The sequence below is a fragment of the Amblyomma americanum genome, chromosome 7, assembly GCF_052857255.1.
Source record: "Amblyomma americanum isolate KBUSLIRL-KWMA chromosome 7, ASM5285725v1, whole genome shotgun sequence".
In the NCBI taxonomy this organism is placed as follows: Eukaryota; Metazoa; Arthropoda; class Arachnida; order Ixodida; family Ixodidae; genus Amblyomma; species Amblyomma americanum.
The window spans coordinates 98322845-98349796 of record NC_135503.1 but is presented as its reverse complement, the minus strand read 5'-3'; the positions used below and the strand labels follow the sequence as shown (position 1 = coordinate 98349796).

At 47.6% G+C, this 26952-nt stretch overlaps 1 protein-coding gene and 1 long non-coding RNA gene across 2 annotated transcripts; both read left to right on the top strand.

Annotated features, from left to right (window-relative positions):
- LOC144097353 (uncharacterized) lies at nt 1-26952 on the top strand. The gene is made up of 4 exons (XR_013306989.1): nt 1-39; nt 22551-22598; nt 23702-23755; nt 26825-26952. It is a non-coding gene; the product is annotated as an uncharacterized LOC144097353 (long non-coding RNA).
- LOC144097352 (uncharacterized) lies at nt 7099-8002 on the top strand. The gene is made up of 2 exons (XM_077630092.1): nt 7099-7380; nt 7464-8002. The coding sequence occupies exons 1-2, from the start codon at nt 7183-7185 to the stop codon at nt 7740-7742; spliced, it is 477 nt and encodes a 158-aa protein (XP_077486218.1). The 5' UTR covers nt 7099-7182; the 3' UTR covers nt 7743-8002.

Below are 26952 nucleotides of genomic sequence, written 5' to 3'. Positions count from 1 at the left end.
CTTTTGAAAGATGAAAAAATGGAAGATGAAGAAATGGCTGTAAGTATTTACATAGAGTGTAAATTAATGGTTAAGGTCTTGTAAATACAGTAATGAAATGAATCTTGCGTAGGGCGTCAAACCCAACACATTTTGCAAAGAACCGCATCATTCTGGTATTGGCGTTAGCAGTGTTGACTTAGGGCTTTGATATAATAATCGAAATCTCTGTATACGATCACTTTTGTCTTTTGTTCCTATCAAAATGTTTCCTCCGCTGGTGAAAATAAGAATTCCCAAATAAATATTTGTGGCAGAGTGCCGCAAGGCTCATGCGCTGAGCGAATTCGACGGATTGCACGCTTCTAATCATTCGTCACCATCAGCTGCAGATTTAAAGCGGCGGGTGTCTTGCAACCTCTTCTAATCCGTGGGTAGTTTAGCAGATCCTGCCTTTACGAATGCTTGTTGAGATTTGAGAGGCCTTTGTATCTGGATGTAACAAATTCCAACTTTTATAGTTAGTTGGAAATTTAATCGAGACCTTGGCGTCTGCGGGTCTTCCGCTTCTTCGATGTCTGTTGTTCTGCTATTCTACGCTTCTAATAGCATGCCTTCCACGACTGAAGGTGGAAGGAAACTAGCAGTGGGCGGATGGCTCATGGGTTTTCACTGCGAAATAACTATGTCGATCGGTCAACCACGAGCAAGATCTAGGAATGTTTGTATGCTTTCGGTGTTTGTGGGTTTGTACCACGTGAAAACAATAAATAAAAATATAGCATCCACTTCTGGGATTCAAACTTACGGCGGCAAGAACATATCGGCTGCGCAGGCGGCTGCTCCAGAGCACTAGGCTACGACCCCAGCCGAACCTCACTTTAAACTGCAAAACAGACTCGCGCTGTGCATTGTACAACGTCTTCAGCCACTAATACTGCAACCAAACTAATATTCGCGCTTGATGATAAGGACATAGACATGTGCGCAGCATGGGTTGGCGTTGACAACGCTGTTGGAGAAACGCGGCACTAGAGAATTACTAGAGCATTGCCAATTTTGCTGCAGAAAACACAGCACTAGCTGGACCTTAGGCCCCCGGCTAACGTTAGGTAAACTGACGATGAAAAAGTTGAACACGCGCATTACTGGCTCCCTGGGTAAGTGGAAACCTTAATCGGCTTTCAGTTACATGACGGTGGTGCACAACGGCCAAAAAAACAGTGCTTTCGCGCAATATTTCATGCTTAGCATGCTAAAGCACCAGAAATTTTTGAAGCTTGCTTCCTAGAAGTATTTCGCAATACAGAACCTAAAGTATGTATTTTGTTATCTGAACTAAGGGCCGCCGCAAACACAAAGACACTGAAGATTGCTGGAGCTTGTCTTCGTTTCATAAATTCTAGAATTCAGCTGTAGACAGAGTACGGACAACTTTATTAGTCGTAGCGAAGAAGGACGGAGAACCTGTATTTAATGAACTAAATGAAATGCACTTTAACATACCCAATATATTTCTTGAAACAAAGCTTTCTTTAAAAAGCTTGGCGCCTTTTAAAGAAGCTTAAGTGTTTACAGCAGCGCGCCACTGCACTTTGTCATAAATGCTTATTCACACCCCCAATGTCCTTGTTTTCTGACACAAAACCTTTTCTTGAGAAAGTACAGGCACTGGCCGCTTTACTGAAGTTTCCCCTGTCCAGACGCATTAGTACCGCCCATCCACTATCTGTTCAGGAAACTAATGCTCAGTACTCTAGAGAGTCTAAATTTCTTGGTAGTGTCAAAGAAACGCACTTTGACGTCTTTATACAAACAACCAATCACCCATAAGCCCAACAAATACCAGGAATTATTACAGCGGGCACTCATACACAAGGGAAAAGGACAAAGCAGAAAGCAGAACAGGGGCAAATTAAATAAAGGTGCGTTCAAAAGTCAAAATTGCTCTGAAATCAGCAGTTCCCAAACTATCAGGGGGGATAAATGCACGCAACCTGCACGCACCCTACCGTGCCCGCCGTAGGAGGTAGGTCCATGCGTCTTGGACGATCTCACGAATTATGGCACTGTGACGCGCAGGAACACTGAAATGCAGAAAATGACCGATCTGGTGACTCATTTTTATGAAGACATTCGACCGACTAATGGCGTAAATTTCTGAACAGAAGGCCACAAACGCAGCTGATATGGACCACCTTTCATGTTTTGATACACTAAAACGTAGCGAGCTATAATTTTCTTGAGGCACATCGTCAGAAGGCTAAATTTATGAAGCATTTTCCAATAGACGTTTCATAAACGCAATGTTGCTGCCGAGGACCGATTTATCAACCACGCCATCCCCCCCCCCCCCCCCCCCCCCCCAAGGGTTCCTGAGAAGGTAAGCTTAAGCGTGCTTTAAATCTGAGGAGGCAACGGCTCGCGCTTCAGCCCAGAACTCATGGCTAGATTTTCCTTGAACATAGAGATGTGAACAGCACATGAGCGGATTTTAAAGCTACCTCATGAGCAGGCAACCGTAGGCTCTTGACCGTTAGGTCTAGTGCGGGAACATTCTTCAGAAGTAGTTCTGTGTGGAAGAAATCAGCATTTGCTCGAAATTCAATTGTTCGCACGGAGACGACACAGTTATCCGCACACATAACTGCTGCGAGGTACTGATCATGTGGAATGCCTATGTTTTTCAGATGTGAAATTGTCACCTGTATTTACTTCTTGAATATTGTAGTTCTGTTTGACTTCTGAGAGGCACAATTAAACGGTCTTCCTTAGAAGCCTCTGTTTCAACCATGTGAAAAAACAATGCACCGTGTGTCACCATCATTGCGCAAATTTTTGTAACAGCATGTCTAACGAAGAGCAGATTGAATAATCGTAACAGTCACCGCGTTGAAGACGTTCCTGGCTTCTTTTTAACGATTTGAAAATTGACCTATGTTGAGAGTGCGGTAAAATCGACGGCAGGAGCATTTTCAACACCCTTTTAAATGACCATGCGTTAAATGGTCTCCGTCATGTTTTCCACCGAGTGTGCCCCAACGCAGCGCACTAGTATTGTTGAGTCCCGTTGTTTGGTTCTACCGCATGGGAATAAAATCACATGTCAGCGGACGTGGGGTTTTTAAAAGCAGCTTAATCAGTTATAAAATACCATTAAATAAAAATCCATAGAAAGGGGCCAAATCATATGCCTCATGAAATTATCTTCTTTTCATCAGGATTCGTATAGACTGCATCATGTCAAAGGGCGATCGGCAAGCGGTTTCCTTTGTAACGGCTCCTGCACAGTGAAGTCGGAATTCTGTGCGCTCTCTAGCTGTTGTTTTATTCTGTAATATAACCAAGGGTCTCGGGAGCGAATTTCTAGAGCAACGAAGAATTCTGAGTGGCCGATTCAGTAAGCGATCAATAAGGAAAACAATTATTGTGGGCAAATTGCTTCAGATATGCCCCTCCACACTGGTCTAGTAAGAGACAGGTTTTGAAAATGTGTATGAGTGACGACCATTTTTTTAGAGAACTTCACGTAGACTTTTCAGTGCAGCCGAGATTATTGTTAGGTTTATCTGCTGGTAATTATTTAGTTTCTTGCGCTGTGGCTTGATTATTCAGGTAAATCTGTGAGAGAACTGCACACGTGCTGAAATATTGAGCGGTTATCAAGGTCAGATAGCTCACCGTTATGAGGAACCGCTCAAAACCACGCATTTTTTTCATGTTCACACTAAAGTGTTTATTGCGTGCGACAATAACGACTATCACGGTTCATTTGACAGGATACTCTCTCGTACAAATGGCGAACACACTTTCTCGATAGTTACACCAGCGTTTATATAATATGCCTGTCTACGATCGTTATTAGCACATCTTTCCCGCTTGCTACTTTTTACGCCATCCAAATTTAAAGGCGTGTTTGTATCTTTTCTCCTATTTTGTGTTAAATGTGCAACGTAGACTGTTGACAAAAAACCTGAATTTTAATTTTCTGATCTTCCTTTCCTGTAAATTTTGTATCTTTGTCCTCTTCGGCGATAGTTTCATTAGATAGCTCCAAGTTTAGGCTGCATACTTCTTAAGGCTTCTTCAATTTTTCAAATAATTCCTCTCAAATCTTAGCGATCATGTAGCCAACCGTGCAATCTCCAAATAAAGAGCATTGTGTCCATGAATCAAAACCAAGTGGTCCACGCATTGGTGAGAATGGTCGTTACTTGTGTTGTCTCTGTCCGCCTTATGCCCAGGGCCAATCCATGCATTCATTCGATCATTCGCTGTATGCCTCGATAATGTTTGCGGGAACATTGCCTCTATCTAAGTGAAATCGCACCAAGTACATAGAACTGCAGAGTTAACAAGGTATTATTCTAAGCCTCACAGCAACATTATAATCTACTCTATCACAGATACAAGGCTGTCGAAACCTTTACGCGGTTATACTTTACTCCCTGAGTAATGTCTAAAAGGTTCTGTGAAAAGTCACACCAAAATATTTCGGAAAGGCGGGGGGTAACTCCCGCTGCATAACTAATACAAAAATTCTGTGCCTGTTCATATACCGTCCATTTCTCTAGGTTAAGCTCCTTTTAGCTCAATTGCACTAGAAAGTAAAATATTGGTCAACTGCCGCTACAGCGCAATTGGTAGAGAACCGTACGCAACATTAGGAGGACAGCGGATCATGCCAACTCGCAGCAAATAGTTATTTTTCATCTTTGAAATCGGTTGTTTTCTGTCATTACTATTTTCTAATTAATGAGCAGCACATATAAAAAAACTCCTCTATTATATCCTATGTTTCTGTGAGTGTGGGCTTCCTTTCGTGGCACAGCCTTCGTGAAAAGTATACTGCCGAAGGGATTGGCTTCTAAATGATGTCAGGACGGCGCGAAAAGAACAAGGACCAAAGAGGCACAAGAACACAACACGAAAGGCGCCAATTTAGCTTTTTAGCTTCTAATCCCTCTTTCATACTCAGGGACCGTAATGTTACGAAGGCGGGGGAACGTATGTCCTCAACCATCCCAAGCTTAGAACTGTCAAATTTTCTTAAGAGCCCTGCTACACAGCTTGGCAGCAAACCACTTGGGCTACATATTTTCGACAAAGACTGTACGTCATAACGAGCCCGTCTGTTCCCACCATTTTATATTTAAGACTCTTTCTTGGCTTAGTCACGGAAATGAACGATCAGGATTTGCTTATATGTTTTCACTGAATATTTAGCAGGACCATTAAGTTTCAACCACTCGCCTTCGGGATACGACATGTTACCAGCGTTAGGTAGCTTGACAAATTATTAACACAATGGTGACGCCACTGCCACTGGCGCTGAACAAGTTTTCCACCGTCTCTGAACTGCCAACAAGAAGTGCAGCGGATCGCAGTAGCGTACGGATGATGTAACTGCCTGATCCGTGGCTCTTGGGAAGTGCACTCTGCATCAGGGTCTGGGTTACAACCTGCGGTTCGAAATCTGTTGCCCAGGTAGCCCAGTTAGTGCACAGCACTGTGGCCGCAGAGTTGCCGGAACTTGGTTTGCGCCTTTGTACGTACTAAGAGCATCGTCGTGCTTTATTTAAGTATAGGACAAGAGAGTAAGCAAGTGACGACGCGGGTGCAGAACCAACAGAACAGGTGCGCAAGAAAAACTGCCATTTGTACCTATGCTCACAGTGATTTGTATACATGTATGAAGTTATCTTTTCGCTATGGAAGAGGCCATGCGTGCCGGAACGGCGACGTCTGCGACTCTGACAGTAAAAAAATCGGTTAACTTTTATAATACATTTAGTTCTGTAGAAAACCGCAAAATGCACATAAGTACTCGAGTGTGCTTTTGCATTTACGCCAGCGCCACGCAGTGTTAGCTTTGAGGTCTTTGCTGACGCAGCCGGATATCATTCCGTCCGATGAAAATGGGGGACGCCCGCATTTGCTTTCTATCAGTGGTCGCTCAGTCAGGAGGGAGCGCTCTTCTGTCTGTACCGGTTTTCCGCCTTAAGGCCGTTTCACATGATGCGATTGTTGCCGCAGCGCAGTGCGATTTCTGCCGCTGTGCGACAGAAATGCGCGTCGTTCTCGTCGCAGGGCCACTGCGACAGACTTTCAACAAGTTGGTCGCATTGTCGCAGCGTCGGTGCGGTCGCAGCGATGGTCACAGTAGTCAGCCAATAGGAGCTCAGCGACATGACAGGAAAATCTCGGAAACGTTTTATTGAACTTAATAATACATCACAGCTCAATATTATTACCCATGATTACGAAATCAACGCCTGCCACGATGCTTGACATTTATTGCAGCCGAAGAATTTTCGCCCACTGAAAGGCCGCACCGACGCTAGGGCGCTGGTGCCGACGGCACCGACTGAATTCATCGTTGTCATGTGAAACGGCGGCTGCGATTACCCTCGCAACGACAGTGCGACCGGGCCGTAATTTTTCGGTTCCGTTGCACCATGTGAAACAGGCTTTAGGCCACATTCTCACAGCCGGTTTTTCGCTTCCTTCGTCACCTCTGTCGCCGCCGGAGCCGACGGAGGGGGATGAATTTGGACCGGTTTCCCCCCCAAATAGGGCGGCCGGTGCCGCTGGGCCTTGCTCTACGTTTCCGTGGAAAGAACAGAAGCGTTTGGGTGCAGGTGGGCTGGAAACGCTGATTGGTCGATGGGATGCGCTTCTCCGTCACGTTTTTCTGCTTCTCCCTCGTTCTCAACCGGATGTGGGGTTGCCGCGCGTCTCTCGGCCTGTCCCTAGACGGTCTAGGGAATCGCTAGGTCCGGCCGTCCGCCGTGCTTGCGTGGTGCGCGGGCATTCGCTTCGTGAACCTAGGCGGCGGCGGGCGCGTTTCGGGAGCTGTCCAGGTATGGCTTTTTTGCGTGGTGCGCTCGTCGGCGACAGCCAGCTGAAATTTCTGTGCAGTTCTCGCTTACGGCTTTCGCCGTTAGTGAGAACCTGCACTTTCAGCTTTAGCGGCCACGACGCAATCAGCCTAGCTGAAATGATTCGAGAGACATGCTTTCGGCACGCCGATTTTGTTGTCCTATATGTTGGCGGCAACGATCTCGACAGAGCGGATGGCCCGCGAGAAATCGCCAGCCACATAAAAGGTACGCATTTTATCTCAAATTTCGCTTCCAGCCACATAAAGGTAGGCATTTTATCTCAAATTTCGCTTCATGAAGTGCTGTACCGCTTACCTACATGTCTTGCGCATTCCAGGACCTCGTTTTGCTGCTGCAGGAGAACGTGGCCAGTGTCGTGCTGGTCTTCAAAGTCTTGCCACGCCATTTCGATGAGCCACGTAAGGCGCAATTTGAGGACCGCCGGCGTCGCCAGCTGAACCGCCGTCTGTCAGCCACGCTGAAGCGCTTGTCGGGCGTGCACATTCTCAACCCCGAGGTAAGGGTTGAACAACATTTTCGCAAGTTTTCTCGAGCAGAACTCACCAAATTGCGGCGCTTGTAACGTAACTTTTTTTGCAGCATCGTTTCCTGGATGCTTCTGGCAAGCCGATGCTGTCCTTGTTTGCCGCAGACCGATATCACGTGGCGAGAGACCGGGGCATCGACCAGATGTCAAAGATTATCGTCGCGGCCCTCGTCAAGATCTACGGACCAGGGATAGCGTCGGCTTCAAGGGCAAGACCAGGAGAGGTGTACGTCGTGCACCGGTGTCGTCGGTGCGGAGCCAAAGGGCACAAGACGGACCACTGCTGGGCCTACTGCTCACCGCGCCGCCACGCCGCTGCAGGTCGCGGTTGAAGTGCTCCTGCAAACGGCCCTTTTTAGGGCCACCTCATTGTTTCCTGGCAGATCGCGAGCGTCCCGTTTCGTGCCCGTATTCCCTCTCTGTCGAAATCGACGCCAGACATCAAAATCGCGCGGTGTGAGCTAGTAAATCGCTGGTAGAGACAAAAACTCGTGCTTGTATACAGACTTACCCGTCTCCAGTGCGCCTTGGTTTATTTCCGTAGGCACTACTCGCGCTTTGTAGAAATCGACGCCAGCCGCGAAATTTTACATGTTAGACCTCGCTACAGCATTAGCGCAGCGTGCTTTCGTCTCGTGACGTCCGAACTTTTATGCAGCGCACCTTTGTTTGCTCGTTACTTTTGTTCTTTTCAGTCGTTTCCTGAATCCGTCCAAAGAGCCGGGCTAAATGGATGATTATGGAACCACATGGCGATTGCACTGCATACAGCACGACTTTGGTCCCTGTGTTTAAATAAAAACATCAGATGTCGAAGGTCATGGTCGTGTCCAAGGATGGCTTCCACAGCTGGGGCCTAACCATAGGGACCGCACACGCTTTGTCGTTGCCAAGTGGAGAGGCCCAAGATGGCTGGCATCCTTAATAAAGATCCCTTCTCGGGGCCTCCCTCCTTTGAACAGGATCCTTTCGGAGATCTGAGCCAACTCAGATCAGGATACCCGGCTTCTTTCAGCCTCTCTACCTGCCCCAGGAAGCTAGCCTCCGCTCTGTGTGTACAGGATTTCCCAAGAGCTCTTTTAAGCATGAAGTCGCTATACCCGCCTTGACGAGTGTGAAATGCCCCTAACTGACGTTCAAGAGAGGTTTTTTTTTTTTTGTCCTGGGGTGATATTCCCAACAGACCCTGCTCTCTAGATAATGGATCCTGAGGTATAAAAACTTTTTTTTTTATGGCGCAAGGGCATCTATGGCCAAATACGCCTTGACACAAGGTATTTTCTTTTTCTCAAGGTGGGGTCAAAGACCCATTTCCCAAGCATTTCACCCTAAATAAGCCGAGCACCAGACCAGGGAAAAGCTTGTACCCATTGTATCCCCGGTGGGTACCCGGCGGCACTGGGGATCGAGCCCCGCACCTCCCGCATGCGAGGCGGATGCTCAACCACTTGGCCACCGCTGCGGTCGGTCTAAAAACTGTGGGGCAGCTGAGCTGGGTAGTTCGAAGGTGAATCTCAGGCCACTACCTGTATCTTTGAAGATTTTGACGACGTCCGGAACTGCCCTGGGAGAGTTCGACTTACGAATGATTAAAAAATCATCGGCGTAACGGAACACTTTTAGCGCGAGGTCAGCAAGATTTTGTGCCAGTTCTTGATCCATCCTGCTCAAGTAAATATCGCTCAAAACGGGTGCCACATGGGAGCCGATGCACACACCCGATTTTTGGACGTACACCTTTTCGCCCCGCCCAACAACGGTTGACTCTAGGTAAAATGATAGCAGCTCCAGGAAACTTTCTATGAAAACCCCCGCACCCCGCCACGAACACCAACTCGTCATTGTCTTTTACAATGCAGTCTTTCACTCTCTGCATGAGCTGAGCATGGTGTAGCGAATAAAATAAGTCCTCCACATCGATGCTGAAGGTAGAGTACTTTTTCTTATCCAGCCCAGACAGGTACTTAACCACACTTGCGGAATTGTTCACCAAGAAAGGATCCGAAAGCTTGAGTGAGCTCAAATGTCGCTGTAGAAATCCCGACACAACATGCTGCCAAGTGTTGCGCTCGGATATGATTGTCCTGAACGTTCAGGGAATGGAATTTCACACCGGCTCAAAAAAGTTGGGGCGAGATACGGGGCGGACGTGATTTTCATGGCAAAGAATAAGCTTTCAAGGATTTGTAGTGCTGTGCGAAATAAGCTCGAGCCTGAGAGCAATCGTGCTGGAGCTGAGTGCTCGATAGCGCACAGACAGAAAACCAGGCTCACAGAGTGTAAGACTGGAGCCGTATACGAAGTCCCCCTCTCGTGTGGGAAGAAGTACATCGGCCAGACGGGTCGATGTATTAACGAGATGTTAGCAGAGCATCGCAGGTCGTTGAAGGGCGCACCTTCCTCTAATCTCGCCTTGCACTGCAAAGAGTGCAAAGATTGCTTCCCACGATTGAACAAGACCAGCGTCTTGTTTAAACACAGGGATCAGGTTTGCAGGGAGTTGGTGGAAGCGTACCAGGTCAAGAAGGAATCAGATGACTGTGTAGCATCACCATCTGTAGGCCTCATTGATGGGGAGATACCTTTTTTGCGCAGTTTCTTTAGCGCAAGCAGGCGGTGTGGAGCGCTAGCTTGGCAGGAGTGTGCCTGTGAGTTCGCTGTTTGTTTTGTATCTTGTCTCTGACGATGCGGAGATTGCTTTTAGGTTGTGATCAGTGGCATCACGTTACATGTGCCAAGATGGTGTGTGATAGGGTTCGCGCTTTTGGGTTTTTAGCATGTTTTTCGCGGGATGAAGATGCATATATAGGCCTTTTTTCCTTGAAGAAAAAATCAGATGATAGTCTGCGCTCGTGTCGTGCCTTCTTGTTCTCTGTCTTCGTTTCTTTGCGCAGTTAAACATGATACATACCCAGCTCCAGTGCGCCTTTGTTTATCTCCGTAGCGACTACTTGCGCTTTGTGGAAATCCACGCCAGCCATGAAAATTTACATATTAGACCTCGCTACAGCATTATCCCAGCGCAGCGCGCCTTCGTTTCTTTGCGTTCTAACTTTTATGCAGCGCACCTTTGTTTGCTCGTTACTTTTGTTCTTTTCAGTCGTTTCCTGAATCCGTCCAAAGAGCCGGGCTAGGTGGATGATTATGGAACCACATGGCGATCGCACTGCATACAGCACGACTTTGGTCCCTGTGTTTTTAAATAAAAACATCAGATGTCGAAGGTCATGGTCGTGTCCGAGGATGGCTTCCACAGCTGGGGCCTAACCATAGGGACCGCACACGCTGTGTCGTCGTTGCCAAGTGAAGAGGCCCAAGATGGCTGTCATCCTTAATAAAGATCCCTTCTCGGGGCCGCTTTAGTGTTTCCTGGCAGATCACGCGCTTTCCACCCTGTGCACATGTTCTCATTTCCAATTAAAAGGGTCCTTCAAACCCTGCAGAAGGCTTGAATTAGCAACTGCTAATAACAAGATGTTGCATGGTACTTGAGAAACAATAGCGGCTACAATGACCAAGGTGAAGAAGGGCTGCGAGTTACACGGAAATAAAAAATGGTTGGGGGTGCCCACATAACAAGCTGGAATGGTTGGACAGGACTCCTAGTTAATTGCATTTGGAAGAGAAAGACAAGGTTTAATTTTGCAGTGTAAGCTTGCTTCTCTTGACCCCATGAAAAAAAAAGGATGCCTCTGGGAAACTATTTGCGGAATTTCCGCCCCCCCGCCTTCCGATTCAGAAGGGGAAGGGGGGGGGGTGACGGCCTTTTCTTTGTCGGGCTCGGCGCGACGCACGATGGACAAGACGGCGAACAGAAGGGGGCTGTCAGTGACGCATGTTCTGCGCTGTCATTAGGACGAGCTGCCCGGCCTCTCCGCGGCAGCTCCCCTTTGAACCCCCCGCCTGTTCAATCGGAGGCGGGCGACGGCGGGGTGGTGCTGAAAAGGAGCGCCCTTGGGGTCAAGTGCCCCCCCCCCCCCATAGAGACAGAGACGGCCGAGCGCTTTGAATCTCGCGTATTGTTCGCGCCCGAACCGAACAAGACGCGGCGCGCGGCTGAGACCAATTTGAGTCAAACCAGGTCCAGATGTGGCGGTGGCCAGCCGGTTTACCGGCTTCGGGCTAAGCCGCGCGCGAGCAACGCGCAATTCCCCTGGAAGGTCAAGACAAGCGGTCATGCGGGCACAGCGAAAGCGCCTCGCGACAGACGATCTGGCGACACAGCTAATTGAATACAGCGGGAGCGGCCGATCGTCAGCGAAAATCAGTCGCACGTGTGCGCGCGATATGCAGATATGCAGCTAGTGGTGCTCTTGTAGCGTGTTTCGTCTTTGTAATTGTTTGCATAGGTCGTGATCGCTTATGCATCTTTTTCGAACCTCAAACGTAGTACTTGCCCAGAAGATGGCACGATCAAAAATGGCAGATGGCAAATGGGGCAAAAAGAGAACATTAAAAAAATAATCGCTTCACTAGCAAGAAGGACAGTGGTAAACCGGCACGATAAAGCGCAAGCTTCACGAAACCTGGTGAGAGGATCGGTGGTGAATCCTTCGATGTAGACGGCTCAAGTACAACTGGCTACGTCTCATCGACTTTTCTCTACCCTGCAGCTTCATGCAAGATGTTGCTGTGAACAACATATCTAATGCACGTGCAGCAGGCGATTCCTCCTTTCTGTTTTGTTCATACGCTTCGATCAGTGATTTGATGCTCCCCTGCTCCACGTGTTTTATAAATACTGTCGGAAATCGTACTCGAATATAACAACTTCGAATTCATCAATCAACACTATTCACAAATTAACGGCACAGCCATGGGTACAAGGATGGCCCACACCTACGTCAACATCTTCATGCATAGTAATAAGTAAATTTTTGAAAGATTGTCCCATTAAGCCCACCCTATACAAACGCTACTTGGATGACATCTCTTTAATTTGGACTGACACACCTCGTCCACCCCAACATATCTTTCACTTACACGTGCGCCCACACCACAATTAACTTCCTAGATGTTGAGATTTTGGTAAACGAAAGCTCACTCACCACCAGTGTATATAGAAAACCGACGGACCGTCAACAACACGTACACTTCCAAAGCTGCCATCCTCGTCACTCTAAAACAAGCATCCCATACTCTCAGGCACATCGATCTAAAGGAATATGTTCCCAAGATGAAGACTTCGTAAAAAATTCCAAACGCATGCAAGAAGTCCTCATTAAGCAGCGATACCCGTCGCCATTGCCGACGATGCCATTCAAAGGACATCTAAACCCAACCGAGAGCAAATACTGGAGTGACGTCGATACAGCGAGCAAACAGACCATCAGGCAAATCTCGTACTTCCCTTCACCAGTAACCCAGCCGCCTAACGTACGTAAACAAAATCTTCAAAAAAACATTTCAACATTCTCAAACAAAGCGAGCTAGCGCCTCGCCAAAATTTTCACTGCTCTCCCTCATGCAGTCTACAGACGACCGAAAAACATTCGAAACATTCTAATACACTCAGTCACATAAAGAGCCGGTTCTGGGGTGTCGACCTTGTGGAAAAAGTAGATTCCAGGTCTGCAAACACATTACAAACATCAAGCTGTGAAATAAGCACAGCTTCAGGATTCAAATGGAAAATTAATGACAACTCTGATTGGGATTTCTGCAACGTAATATACCTCCTAGGATGCAGTGTGTGCAGTACGCAGTACATTGGGCAGACCATTAACTTTATACGAATTCGCTTTAATAACCACCGCGCGCATATTTTATCCCTACCTCTTCTTGTTAAAACACATATATTAATGAGAAAAACGACCCATTTGATGCAATTAAGTTAACAGTCCTACAGGGTGGGTTCCACAACAAAGAGATCTCGAGCAACGCGAGTCGTACTTTATTTACAAATTTAATAACAATTCCTCACCGCATTAATGAAAGTCCGGATGTATTGACCTCCATCGCCCATTGCAGAGCCAATGCTGACCTTAGGAATTCCGGCGCGACAAACCTCGGTCGTTTGTCGCCAGCGCCATCTTTTTCAAACTTCGCTGCCCGCTTACACAAAGCCCTGAATTCATCCCCCACCCCTGTCTTGCCAGTTCGACGCACCACCTTGCCGAGCTGGGTGCAATTGAAGAACCAAGAACCCTTGATGGGCACAAAAGAAAAATACTAGAAAAAGGAGAAAGAAATAAAGAGAAAAAGAAAAGCGCTTTGTCCCCTGCCGCCCAGCGAGCTTGCGCGGGAGGCCAGCCCGGGGGAAAAAAGGAATAACGAGGGGAGGGAGGGCATCCGGGCCCTCAAAGCAACAATAACAGACTTTGGCGGAGTCCCGGAGCAGATAAGAATCATAGATGCATGTACTGCCCGTGCCGCCGGCCAAAAACGAGCAAACAAATAAACAATAAATTCAGACAGGGCAGGAGACGTTCCAGGAGCGTCTTCGGTACAAATAGTGAAGGCGGAATCAGCGGCGCAGTTAGCTTAACTACACACACGTGCACTGTGCATGAAACACACACACAAAAGAAAAAGAAAAAAGGCGGCAAAACATACGAGTTCGCGAAAGTGTCCTGTGGGGGGGGGGGGGGGGGTAAAGGTGAATGGCAGGAGCATTTAATCAAGGGTTCTTGGTTCTTCAATTGCACCCCGCTCGACAAGGTGGTACGTCGAACTGGGAAGACAGGGGTGGGGGATGAATTAAGAGCTTTGTGTAAGCGGACGGGCAGCGAAGCTTGAAAATGATGCCGCTGGCGACAAACGACCGAGGTTTGACGCGCCGGCACTCCTAAGGTCAGCACTGGCTCTGAAAGGGGCGATGGAGGTCAATAAACCCGGACTTTCATTAATGCCGTGAGGAATTGTTACAAATTTGTAAATAAAGTACGACTCCCGTTGCTCTCTTTGTTGTGGAACCCACCCTGTAGGACTGTGAACTTAATTGCATCAAATGTGTCGTTTTTCTCATTAATATATGTGTTTTGACAAGGGGATGATGGGTAGGAATAAGATATTTACTTATGCAAGAGTGACTAGCTATGCGCAAAAATTTCCGTGTTTCAATTTTCAAAACTGCGAACTTTGACCGCAGCGTCCCGGACAAATAATTCCAACTCCCGACCGCGTTTTTAAATTCATTCTAAACGGGGTACGTGTTTACTGGTACCTGCAGTGGTCGGCTGCGCAACTATATATATAAGCTATCGCGTGCAGCTGTCATATTATAAAAGAAAATCCGCACAAAACAAAAATTACGCAGCAACGGGCTGTGGCGAATGATTGCGCGCAATATTTTTTCGCGGGTTAGTGAAACGAACAGTTTTGTTTTAAATCACGAGAGTTGTATCAAAAGCCTTTATATGTCGTCATTAATTACGATAGGTACGACGACACAGTGAATAGGAGTTTATATAGACTGTCGTCCTTCAGACCCAATGCTTTTCTCCTCCAAAACATCGTGTAGAACAAAACCGGACCGCCAAATTTTGACACGGTTGTACGAAATTTGTGCACTAACGAAAGCTATGAGTGTAGTCTCCTGCATGTAGAGAATGTAGAATACAAGGAAAAATTATAATATGTATGCTCTAGGTCAGGTTCATAGTCCTACAGCACTCGATTGTAAATGCAGGCACTCGACGGAGCGCTGATAGACGGGCGTAGTCACCTGTAGGCGCATTTGCGTGGCTTTGCATGGATAGTACGTGTTTAACCTCTCAGGTCTGCAAAAGCTGTATCGGGTCCGCCAGGCAGTGGCGATTATAATAAATGCACAACGAAGCGCGCCGTTCGAGCGCACTAAAATAATACACCAGCAGTTCAAGGATATCATATATAATAAAAATATAGAAACGCGCATGCAGTGTGTGAAAGCGCGGCGCATCAGGTGCGCTTTTTGAACCCGCGCGCGCTGTCAAAAACGTGGGGAATTCCGAGAAAAATCTAAGGAAAATATCTCTCTTCCCAACCGGACATGACGTCATTAAAAGTGACGTGACCATGACGTCACGTGACGTTTTAGGCGTGACGTCACATTTTGTTTGACCAATCAGCGTTTCCAGCCCACCTGCCCGCAAACGCTAGTCCCAGTACCGGCCAAGCAGGCCACCGCCACAGGCCGGGCTGCCAGCGTCATGCGCCTCCGGGACATGAACGTTTGAGTGCAGTGGGGCCGTGCGGGCGCCCAAGGACCTGCGCGTCCTAAACTCCCCGGTGTCTAATAAAGTTTCGACCACCACTACCAGGCACAAGAAAAGAAGCCCCCCCCCCCTTTTTTTTTCTTTTCTTCGTCGTTAGATTCAGGTGTCTTGCGCCCCGAAAAGCGCCCGCTGCCAAGGGACAGAGTGCGGGTGACGGTTTTATTTCATTTAGCAATATACGAGGCGTTCCGGGTAAACGAGTCTCCGATGAGTTTAGTGTTTGCATTGGGCGCGGGATATACGATAAGCGAGTTTGCATCTATGGCGCTCAAGTAGCACCACTGTTGTGTATTTGGATTTCTCGCGCTACCGGTCAACGCGCAGGCGAGCGTTAGCCGACCAAGACAGAGCTGGAAGGAAGGAGGGGGGGACGTTTTTCCCGGAATCCCACAGAGGTCCCCACCTAGGTCTGAGGGGTCCTCACCGCCGGGCGAGACGGGTCTGGACGCTCGCGTGATGTTGAGAACAAACAAGCGTAGCGTACGGTCAGGTGCGGGCGCGGCGAGCAGACACAGCCGCGGCGGCGCCGAAGCCCGAGGACGGGGCATACCAACGGCTCTCGAGAAGTGGGCCGGGTTAACGAAACGTAGGTGTGCTGACGCACGTTCAGAGACAGCAACGACAGGCTGGCGCCGCTTTCCAGATTTTGGGGGGACGCCTGTCAACAGTCGGCACGAAGACGAGTAGTTTGTTGCTTGCGGCTGTAACGGCTCGGTTGAGATCGATAATTGCCGTAATGCTGTGAGCCGCCAGGTCACGGGTTTTCAGGAAGCCGGCGACACGTGAGAGTGTCTTTGATGTGTTTTCGTGTTCCTCTTTTTACTTGGTAAGGGAGAGAGTTTGAGTAATACTGTAGAAGTATGGGGCGTGGCACGTAAACTTAATGAGCCAATCATTTCGAGGGCCCGTTCCCGGAATGCCGTTTTTTAAAAGCAATTTTGATGTTCTTATCGTGCTGGGTATTTTAGGGAGAGGGGTTTGAACCTTGCGGAACCTGCAAGACATGTCATGCAGTTTGTATACAAATCATGTGTTAGTGTGTTGTGATTGTGTGTGCCTAATGTGGGACAGGCTCCTAGGTTTCAAAACCGGGCTCCGGAGCCTGGAAAATTGTTCGGAGCTAGATTTCAATCCCTTGCATCTTCGGCGATGCCAAGCAGGGAAGATTTTCTCTCAGCCAGTTCTATGTAATCATGCTCGCCGTTTATTCTGTTGTAAATATGTGAATTCCTGTATTGTTGTGTCGGCCGCTGTGTCATTGTGCGGGCTACACACTGCGCAAGCGTGAAGTTTCTTTCCATCTCGCCGTGTCTCCTCTCCATTCCCTCTCCCTCCTATTACTTGCTGTATAACCACCCCCGGTTGACAATAAACGTGGGTTGTTACCTGTCTCGTTCACAGGCGTGTAAGCTCTTTCTGTTCCTGTCGTGGCCTATCGGGCGCGGCTATGCTACAGTGGCGACGAGTCAAAACGACACCCACGCCGTCAAGGCAGACCCAGAACACTCCGGTCCTGAAGACAGCCCTGCCAGCAACTTCCATGGCCGCCGAGATGCTTCCGAGTTTCGACGAAAGCACAGATAAGTGGAAGCCGTACTTGATCAAAGTGGAGGCATATTTCGAAGCAAATGGCATCGCTGAGTCAAGTAAGAAGAGAGCACTTCTTGTGGCCGCATTGAGCACGCAGACTATTCAAATGGTTATGACGAAGTTGTCAAAGCTTTGAGTGAATACTATGACCCTAAACGGAACGAAATTTCGGAGAGCTACAAATTCAACAGTCGTTGCCAAGTGGAAGGAGAATCTATTCGGGCTTTCCTCGTCGAGATCCGCCGCATCGGAGACAACTGTTACTTCGGCAGTTGCCTTGACAGAATGATCCGAGATATGATTGTGTGCGGTGTACGCTCAAGTGCAGTACGGAAGCAACTCCTGGCAAAGGAAGATCTAACGGAGAAGAAGCCGAAGCGATAGCAATTGCTGCTGAATCCGCGGAAAACGATGCACAAGAAATTTCGTCAGAGGTAACACCGCTATTGAAAATGCAAGCGCGCCACCGGCCAACACCGAGAGACAGCGCCGAAAATGCAGCGTGTCGGCAATGCGGCAGATGTGGAAGCTAGAAACATGACGCTAACAGCTGCAGCTGGGCCAAATCGCGCTGTTATCGCTGTGGTCAACGAGGATATCTCGCAAAAATCTGTCCCAATCGCCGCGACAAGCAACTCAGGCCTGCTGCACCTGCGCCTCATGGCCAAATATTAACAGTTCAAGAAACCACATCGGAAGATTGCTATGAAAATGCTCATATCTGGACTTTGCTGTCGGCCCGAAGAAGGTGTCTCGAGCCGCCAATTCGCCTCACATTCAATTGGGGTGGTGTAGTACTGGCAATGGAAGTTGACACAGGATCACCAGTATGCGTCATAGCGCGACAGGTTTTCGATAGGCATTGCAAACACTGGCCAAATTTGAAGCCTTCACATCTAAACTTTCGTGCTACGCTGGACGGCTGCCTGTTTTAGGCGAGCTTAAGCTAACTGTGGCGCACCAAGGTGTGCCAGTTGAATGCACACTCATAGTACTAGACTGCAGCGGACCAAGCCTGTGCGGGCGAGACTTGTTAACCATGCTGGATAGGGCTGGTGTTCCGGTACTGGAAGTCGGTAAAAGAGAAGCGCCGGTGGCGGAAGAAGCCATCAGCCACATCAACGACTTACGCAGTAACTACGAGGATGTTTTCTCGGAGGAATTGGGCCTGATGAAGGGACCGCCAGCCAGCTTGGTGCTGAGGGACGGAGCGGTTAGCAAGTTTTGCAAGGCGCGATCGCTTCCGTACGCGCTCCGCGACAAAGTGGCTAAAGAGTTGGATCGCCTAGTGTCACTAGGCATAATTTCGCCCATGAAAAATTTGCACTGGGCGACCCCCATAGTACCACTGCTTAAAAAAGATGGCACAATCCGGATTTGCGGGGATTTTAAGGCCACCTTGAATCAGGTTTGTGGAGTTGAGCAGTATTCCCTTCCGGTGATTGAAGACATGTTCGCGTCGTTAAGCGGTGGTGAAGTCTTCAGTACACTCGACCTGAAAGATGCCTACAACCAGGTGGCACTAGACGAAGCTTCACGCAAGCTGTGCGTGATTAATACGCACCAAGGGCTCTTCTGTTACAACAGGCTGCCGTTTGGCATTTCCTCTGCTCCTGCTATCTTTCAAAGGAAGATGGATACCATACTAGCGGGCCTGCCTGGAGTGCAGGCATACTTAGATGACGTGCTTGTGTCTGAAAAGGCGGCACACAAAGGAGCTCGGCTGAAAACAGTGTTGCAGTGATTTCGAGAGCACGGCGTAAAGCTGCGATACGACAAATGCAATTTCAGCCAGCTATCGGTTACTTATCTGGGACACCGTATCGATCGCCTCGGTCTTCACCCGACGGAAAAGAACGTGGAAGCTATCATGAACGCACCGAGCCATCGTAACGGGAGCGAGCTGCGTTCATTTGTCGGAATGCTTACATTTTATTCAAAGTTTCTGCCGAACATGTCAACAGTGTTGTCCCCGTTCTATCAGTTACTAGAAAAGAATGCGCGATGGCAGTGGAACCACCCCCAGGAAACTGCGTTCGTCAAGCCCAAGCAGTGTCTGAAGGATGCCGGAGTGCTTGCCCATTTTGACCCGTCAAAGGAGCTGAAACTAGAGTGCGACGCTTCCCCACACGGCATTGGCGCAGTATACTGTTTCATACAGTAGCAAGCGTACACAGACCGATCGGATTCCGTTCAAGGACTCTCACGAAAGCCGAGCGGAATTACTCGCAGCTGGAGCGTGAGGCGCTGGCACTAGTTTTTGGTGTCACGAGGTTCCGAGACTATCTGTTGGGCCGTGAATTCACCTTGGTTACAGACCACCAGCCGCTCCTCGGATTGCTAAGGCCCGACCGCCCGACACCCTCTATGGCTGCAGCCCGCATTCAGCGTTGGGCACTCTATCTCGGAGGATATAGTTACAAACTTCAGTACACTCCCGGAAGGCAACTGCTGAACTCGGACGCCCTCAGCAGGCTTCCGTTGCAATCACGCGGTCCAAGTATAGAGCCCCAAGAGCCGCAAGAGTACGTTTTTTCTTTGGATAGCCTAGAGGAAGGCACAGTCACGACACGAGAGCTGAAGGACCTTACAGCCGTCGACTCGACACTAGATCGCGTCAAGCATTACGTGCTACATGGTTGGCCTAGAAGCTCGAAAGGCCTTGAGCCGTGCTTGGCGGTATTTTTTGACCGTCGACTTGAGTTGTCCTTGGCACATCGGTTAATTTATTGGGGCCATCGAGTGGTTATACCTGCCGGTGCGCGAAAAAGATTGCTACAGCTGCCGCATGAAACCCACCAAGGGTCTTCGCCGATGAAATCCATTGCGCGATCGTGGTTTTGGTGGCCAGGCCTAGACCGAGAGATTGAGGGAATGTCGGCTCAGTGCAAGAATTGCATAGACAATTTGCCTATGCCGCCAGCCGCTCCACCCGCAAGCTGGCCACAAGCATTTGAGATGTGGTCGCGCATCCATGTAGATTTTGCGGACCGATAGAAGGCAAGATGGTCCTTGTGCTAATCGATTCGCACACCAAGTGGATAGAAGCGCTTCTTCTGAAGCAAGCTACCACGTCAGCTACAATCCATTGTTTGCGGGACATATTCAGCCGGTTTGGCGTGCCCAGAACGATAGTTTCCGATAACGGAACACAATTCACTAGTCGTGAATTTGCAGCATTTGTCGAGAACAACAACATGTCGCACATTAGGACCGCCCCCTTCCACCCGCAATCTAATGGGGCTGCTAAAAGTGCTGTCCGAACGGTGAAAGATGGTCTCCGGAAGTTGAGGGGAGGCAAATTGGAGCACAAACTTATCCGTCTACTGCTCAATTACAGAAGGACGCCCCAGAAGGGCGGGAAGTCGCCATCAGAGATGCTTTTCGGCAGCGGAAAGCGTCACTAGGCCGACTAGGCTTTCTGCTGCCGAAAACAGATGGCGCCACTGCCGGTTCTCAGCGAAAAAGCGTCGTCTGCGGGTTTTGGCTCGCCGATCTCTCGTAGACGTTACGTTTTCGCATCATGTGCGCCTGAACTAAGTAAGTACCATTGTCAAACTTGCTACGATACAAAAGTTACCATAATACGCAAGCTCTGTGTGCAGTTTCACTGCAAATGAGCCAGCGGTTGAGGCGGGGAAATTTTTGAATGTGTCAGCGACAAAAACGCACAATACCGTATATGTTCGATTTCGTTCACGTTGGCCAGAATAATGTGACTGCAGTGCCCGCAGCGCTTTAATAGTAGCTGGCTATATTCGTATAAATATGTTTGGTGCTATACGCGTGGTGTTTCGCTGTAAAAATGCGGAATTGCGCAAAGTTATTCAACTGACTTCTAACTTTTGCCACCGCCTGCGCGATCGCATGTTTGTTCTGCGATAATAGTCAAGCAAAGCAACGCGCAAGCAGACGACAGACGACTTTCACTGCCCCTTCGGCATCACCTTCGGACTCCGCCACCGCCGTTTTTTGTTTGCTTTTTTCCACGCGGGAGAAATGTGGGAAGAGCGAGCACCCGCCCTAACTGGTTTGCCGGTCTCCGGCGCCTATTTCGATTAGAACACCGCGCCGCTCCGTTGCTGCCGCGGTTTTCGGCTCCGTCGTCGCCGCGCCGTAGAGGAGGCCGGCTGTGAGAATGTGGCCTTATTGTTGCTCCGCGGGCACGGCTAAGCTTACGAAAACGCTGTTCGTGTCCACTGCCGCCTGATACAGGTGGGAAGAGCTTGCTTAGCATTTTAGGATTTCGATTCGCGTTCCAAGCCTGCCGTTTGAGCGAAACAATTCTAATAATTTGTTTTTGTTTTCTAGAGTCTGCATGGTAACATATGCTAATAACTTTAGACAGCTTGACCGACCCCACAGATATGATTGGATGGCAAAATGAGACAATGAGCAACAAAATGTGTCAAGAATACTGAAAAAAAAACACCCAGAAATTCTGGACAAAAGAATCTTTCAGCGGGAAACCGTTTATGAACGCCATATTTTATGTAATGCACGATTTCACTATAACAAATATTATATCCGCAGATCAGCCGATGGAGGTCTTGTATTTTTTTCTCTTCACGTTTTTGCTGTTTTTCATGTTTCCTAATTAACCCTGTCATTTGCCAGGGATTAGTCACGGCCTAATCGGATAAACCGCGGAACCACAGAAATCAATCGATGCCATTGGCTGGAAGGGCTTCATTTAGGGGCGTTTGCTGCTTTATTCTTGAGTTGCATCTGACTAGTCAACGCTGAGCGTTTCGCTTGTTCCTCGCTCCCGCCTTTTTTCTGAACTGTAGTTCCTTCATATGTGGCTCATTTTTGTCGCATTCTCGCTCATATCAGCCTCGGAACTGGAATTGAAAGTCGGAAATGCTACAGAAACATCTCTCCCTCGTATCAAGCTGCCTTAGAATAACGGTGTCCGGCGGTGTGACGGTAATTCAGATTTACTAAAAGAGCAATGACGTCACACGTACGTATTGGACCGAGTCTGTGACGTCGCGGTGTCACGTGGTGTGTGACTCCGTACAGGCGGACACCACGTTCCGAGGTCATTAGGAGTGACATAAATTGCGATTATGAGGTTGTAATTGGTCGTACTGGTAATTATAACACAAAAAAAGTTAATGAAAACTTTTGCAATTAAAGTAATTTCTTTCTTCTTTATCTCCTTTAGAAATTCAGTCGTCGAGTGGAGGAATCGGCCATTGACATGAAGTTTGCGGGCGGCGCTACAAATAGACCTAGAATTGTGATGGTGCATGTTTTGGAATGAGTTTTGGTGGAAAAAATTCTGAAATGTTTCAGTGGTTATAACGCACAACGCAGTTAACTGACGACACTACCATGTTATTGCAGGCAGTGGAAAAAAGAACCCAACTGCTAATTAGCCGGGTTCCACCAGCGGTGAGTGATCACAGCAAATGATATTGAGACATTAAGTTATCGTACTCTGGAGACACCATTTCATTCCTGGTTACGAGACCTATTGCCGAATGTATATTTTCGTAAGAGAAATCTTTTGCTCAATTAAATTGATTCTGAAAGTACCAAGCAACTACGAATTAAAAAGACAGGTTTGCAGAATGCTGCATAGAGAGAAGTTTAGAAAAGGCACGAAAAACGATATTATTAGGGAAAAAATATGACATGCCGAACAAAGTTCCTTTAGGACAGAATCAGGGTTTCGGGACCGACTTGGAACCACGCGATTGCGTGGATAGACCAAGTGAAGCGCTTTGTAAACCTTTTTGTGTTTCGGGGCTACATTTCCCGAACAGGGGTCGCTGCTATGTAAGTCACTTGAAAAGGTGATGGGCGGAAGTTACGAGCTAGCAATGCTTGTTGGCTGAGCTTCGGGGAATGGACATTGCGATGTCGTGAAGGCTATATATCTACGCTTACTAAAAGCAGCCAGTTCTCTCAACATGAGACTTTAGTCTGAGCACTCTTCTCTCTACTGCGCCTCCCTGACAGGCAGATGTCTGTCTAAATGTTCACCGGCCGGCCGATATTCTTACAAGGCTAGCCAGTAATCAAGCACCCTGCTAAAATTCCTTGTGGATTGCACTGTCTGTAAAAAAGTAAATAATAAATAAATAAAATAAAGCATTGAGGCACAGCCGTGTATCGTAGATGCAGCCCCAAATGGGGGCTGAGTACCATGCTACTACATGCATGGCTAATAGTAATAATGATATTATTAACAGTTACATTATTTGGCGAAGATGTTATGCTAGACCATTACATAAGAGAGATGGTAATACAGCTTCCGTTTCCATTCGCATCGTTTTTTGATGGTGGTTGGGCACTTTTGCCAATTTAACTAGTTACGGCATAAGACATTCAAATAAAATCAAAATCATCATCGCTTTACCTTGAGGAATTGTTTTGTTCCAAAAGTAGAAACGAGGAATAAGTGATACATTGAAAAGTTTCTGCGCCATTCTGTTGTGAAAGTGTTGGAATGTTTATACCGATACAAAATTTTGTTCTTAATATCACCGCAGACGGTCAAGCAGATTCTGCACTTCGTATACGTTATAATGCGGCTATTATTAAAGGTAAGAATTATGTTATCTTTTGCGTGTGGTAAATGGGACGCGAAGAACATCAATATGCACGTAAATTACTGCATTGCTTTACTGCAGCAACAAAAAATTGTGTAGATGAGCAAATCTTAGAAGCTGGAAATCACCCGCTATTCTGTTTATTGTAACGGTAATGCAGGGACTAGCAGCGACCATCACAGTATTGCAGTGATCAAAAGCTCATCATAAAATCGCCTTTCAGCAAACGCGAGAAGTGAGCAACACATGGGCGAGGGGAGGACCACGCCAGACATTTGTGGACTCACGTACGATAAATGGTCTTATCAAGAAGGACTGACTGAAAATAAGAATTGGCTTGAAATTGGCTCTGTCCCAGAAGAAATTTGCTGTGGTTGTTTGTAGATGAGCAAACGGTGCAAAAGGTTGCGTACAGCCCGAGTGGCGCAGGACAAGTGCTGTCTAATGTTATCAGTCTTAGTCCATGTCAGGAATTCTGAGCGATGGTTTATTCATCAACTTTCGTAACAGCACGGTGATTTGTACTTTTCTTCATTCAGTCGTGTCTATAATAGACTGAGCATTGTAATCAGTGTTTGTTACAATATTCGAGAACATACAAGCTCGCCAAGCGTAGAAGACTGACAACTAGACTGAAAAATTGTTGCTCTTAAGTGCAATCTTCTGCTTGGGCAGAAAGTCGCAGTTACGCTATGTACGTACGATCGCGGTCAAAAAGATTACGGGACGTGTATTCTGGGTAAAGAGTTCATTGCAACTTTGACTCGTGATTTAATTGCTTGCTATCGTTACCAGCGGATAAGGCATGAACGTTCGGTCATATATTTCCACATTTAAGGAGATTCAATAACATAACTGTGCCGAAACAAATTTTGGCCGCACACTAGCGTTCATGTGGCGACTGCGAAGACGAACATCAACGCGGGAGAGCATCTCGCACATCACGGTGGTTTCATAATAAATGGCGATGCACTCATAAAATCTGATTGCGAACATCGCTTCCTGGTCGTCACCTACCGAGAGAGCGGACACCTAAGCGCGCAATCCATCAGTCTTGTCTCCTGCCGTAAAATGTGGGTGCAATCCGTCGGTCTCGGGCTTTATATATATAGCAATTGTGTAAAAAGTTGGTCATGCAACTTCATTGAAAACGTCATTTAGTGAATTTAAAATGAAGCGATGAAAATTTATTTAAGCATTGCGCCGGATGTGCTAGAAAAAAGTACGGGCTTCGCTGCCTAAGACCGTTCAGTGAAACTTATGTCTGTTTTCTCTTCAATAAAGACGCGGAGCAATAAGGTGCAAAAGTGGTAATGAAGCTTTTAAGCCAAAACTGTTCAAACCAGGCACGAGAAAACTGCGTGAGCCGTTCACATAATGTGAACAGGACCGGCGTAGTCTCGCTATGTAAAAATAGAGTATAAAACTTCCGTGATAGTATGATTTTTTGACTAAATAGCGACACCTTTTATTGTGCAAGGGCAGCCTTGGCCAAACAGTGCCATGTCACCAGGCATTTTAGTCTACACAAGGTGGGGTCAAATACCTATTTCTCATGCATTTCACCCATGATAAACCAAGCACGAGGTAAGGAGAGAACTTGTACTGAGTGTACCACCGATGAGTACCCGGCGGAACTGGGGATGGATTCCCGCACCTTCCGCAAGCCAGACGGGAGCTCATACCACTAGACCACCTCCGCTGTCAACTTCATATTCCTTGAAGCGGAAGAATCTGTTTGATTCACATTGACAGCAAGAATAGCATGACTTGGCGGTATCGCATGTAATGTCGAACCCTAACCACCATGAAACTGTTCTTAAGGTTCGTTCACAGTTGGGCATTCGGCGGCGCGATCGAGCGAAATCCACAACGCCGAAATGATGGCTCGTTAACACTTCCTTGCCACACGTCGCCGCTCGTCGACTGTGTGTACACAGACATGGCAAGAAGTTAATCGATGCTGTCTACGTACCATAACCGTATGCACGCTTATGTACGCTAAATGCAGCTATTTTGCCGGACGTTACGACATATCTAACATTCTCTTTTAGAAAACAAGTTTAGCCTAGTTGCGCCATCTGGTGGTTAAGAGGGGAACTATTGTCAAGATACCGACGCCCCTTGTAAGCCTAAAAGGGGCACAATCATCGCTCAAAAAAAAAAAAAGAAATTAAGCGAATATATCACTCCTACCTTTTGCTTACGGGTGAGATGAGACAAAGCGAAAGACCGCTGGCCCATTTATGGCCAGGGCACGCGCTGAGAAAGGCAGTCACAACGACGAATCAAGTCCGAAGCAAGGCGTCCTGCATGGTAGAGTGTCCTCCAAGTTAGTCGCCGCGGGATTGCAACCTGGTACTCGCCGTCCCATTGGCTGATGAGAATCAGCGGATTTTTTTCCGGCGACAGAAATCCGTTCTGGACAGATCAGTCTTTCCGGTTGGTATTTTGGCAAAATCTCTGCCGCGGCAGTGGATACCGGTCGCTCTCGCCGCCGTATGTCCAAGTGTGAACGCGCGTCTAGAGACTCAGAATATGTCGTTTTCAGTTACTCGTTCAATATGTGGATTCTCTTGGGCTAAATATATGTCCAGCACACTGGCTGGCCTTTGCAAAATCGTCTTTAGGACGCCAGAACCATTTTAGTCCAATCTTCCAACGAACGTTGTGCAGTTGGTATGTTCCGTTTCTGCTGTGACATGAGGAACTTGCCGTATTCCATAGAAACCATGAGATTCGGATCCATACTCATTTTTCAACAACCTTTTTTTTTCAGGAACTATCAGTTTTGTTTAATTTTACTGGTTTTTAAAGAGAGAAACTGTTCATAGTTTATCGTCTTTTGCCGTACAAACATTCTTCTAATATTCTATTGCAGAATGACTTCACAGATGGAATATCGACTTTAATGCTTTAGCATAAAGGCGCTTAGAGCAAGTTAAAAAAGCCTTCGGGTCAACTCACTGTAATTGTCGAAAACTGATATGCTGCAACGATGACAAGTTGGAGCTTGGAAATGTTTGACTTAAACTAAGCATTTGATTTACATCTATTTCACAGTGTCATCCTATGCACCCTCTTCGAGTATGAAGACCATTTGTACAGGAGAGAAATTAGGGAGGAGCATCACATATTGATTTTTACCAAGGAGCCGACTGGCCATGGAATGCCAGCTTTGACATACTGAA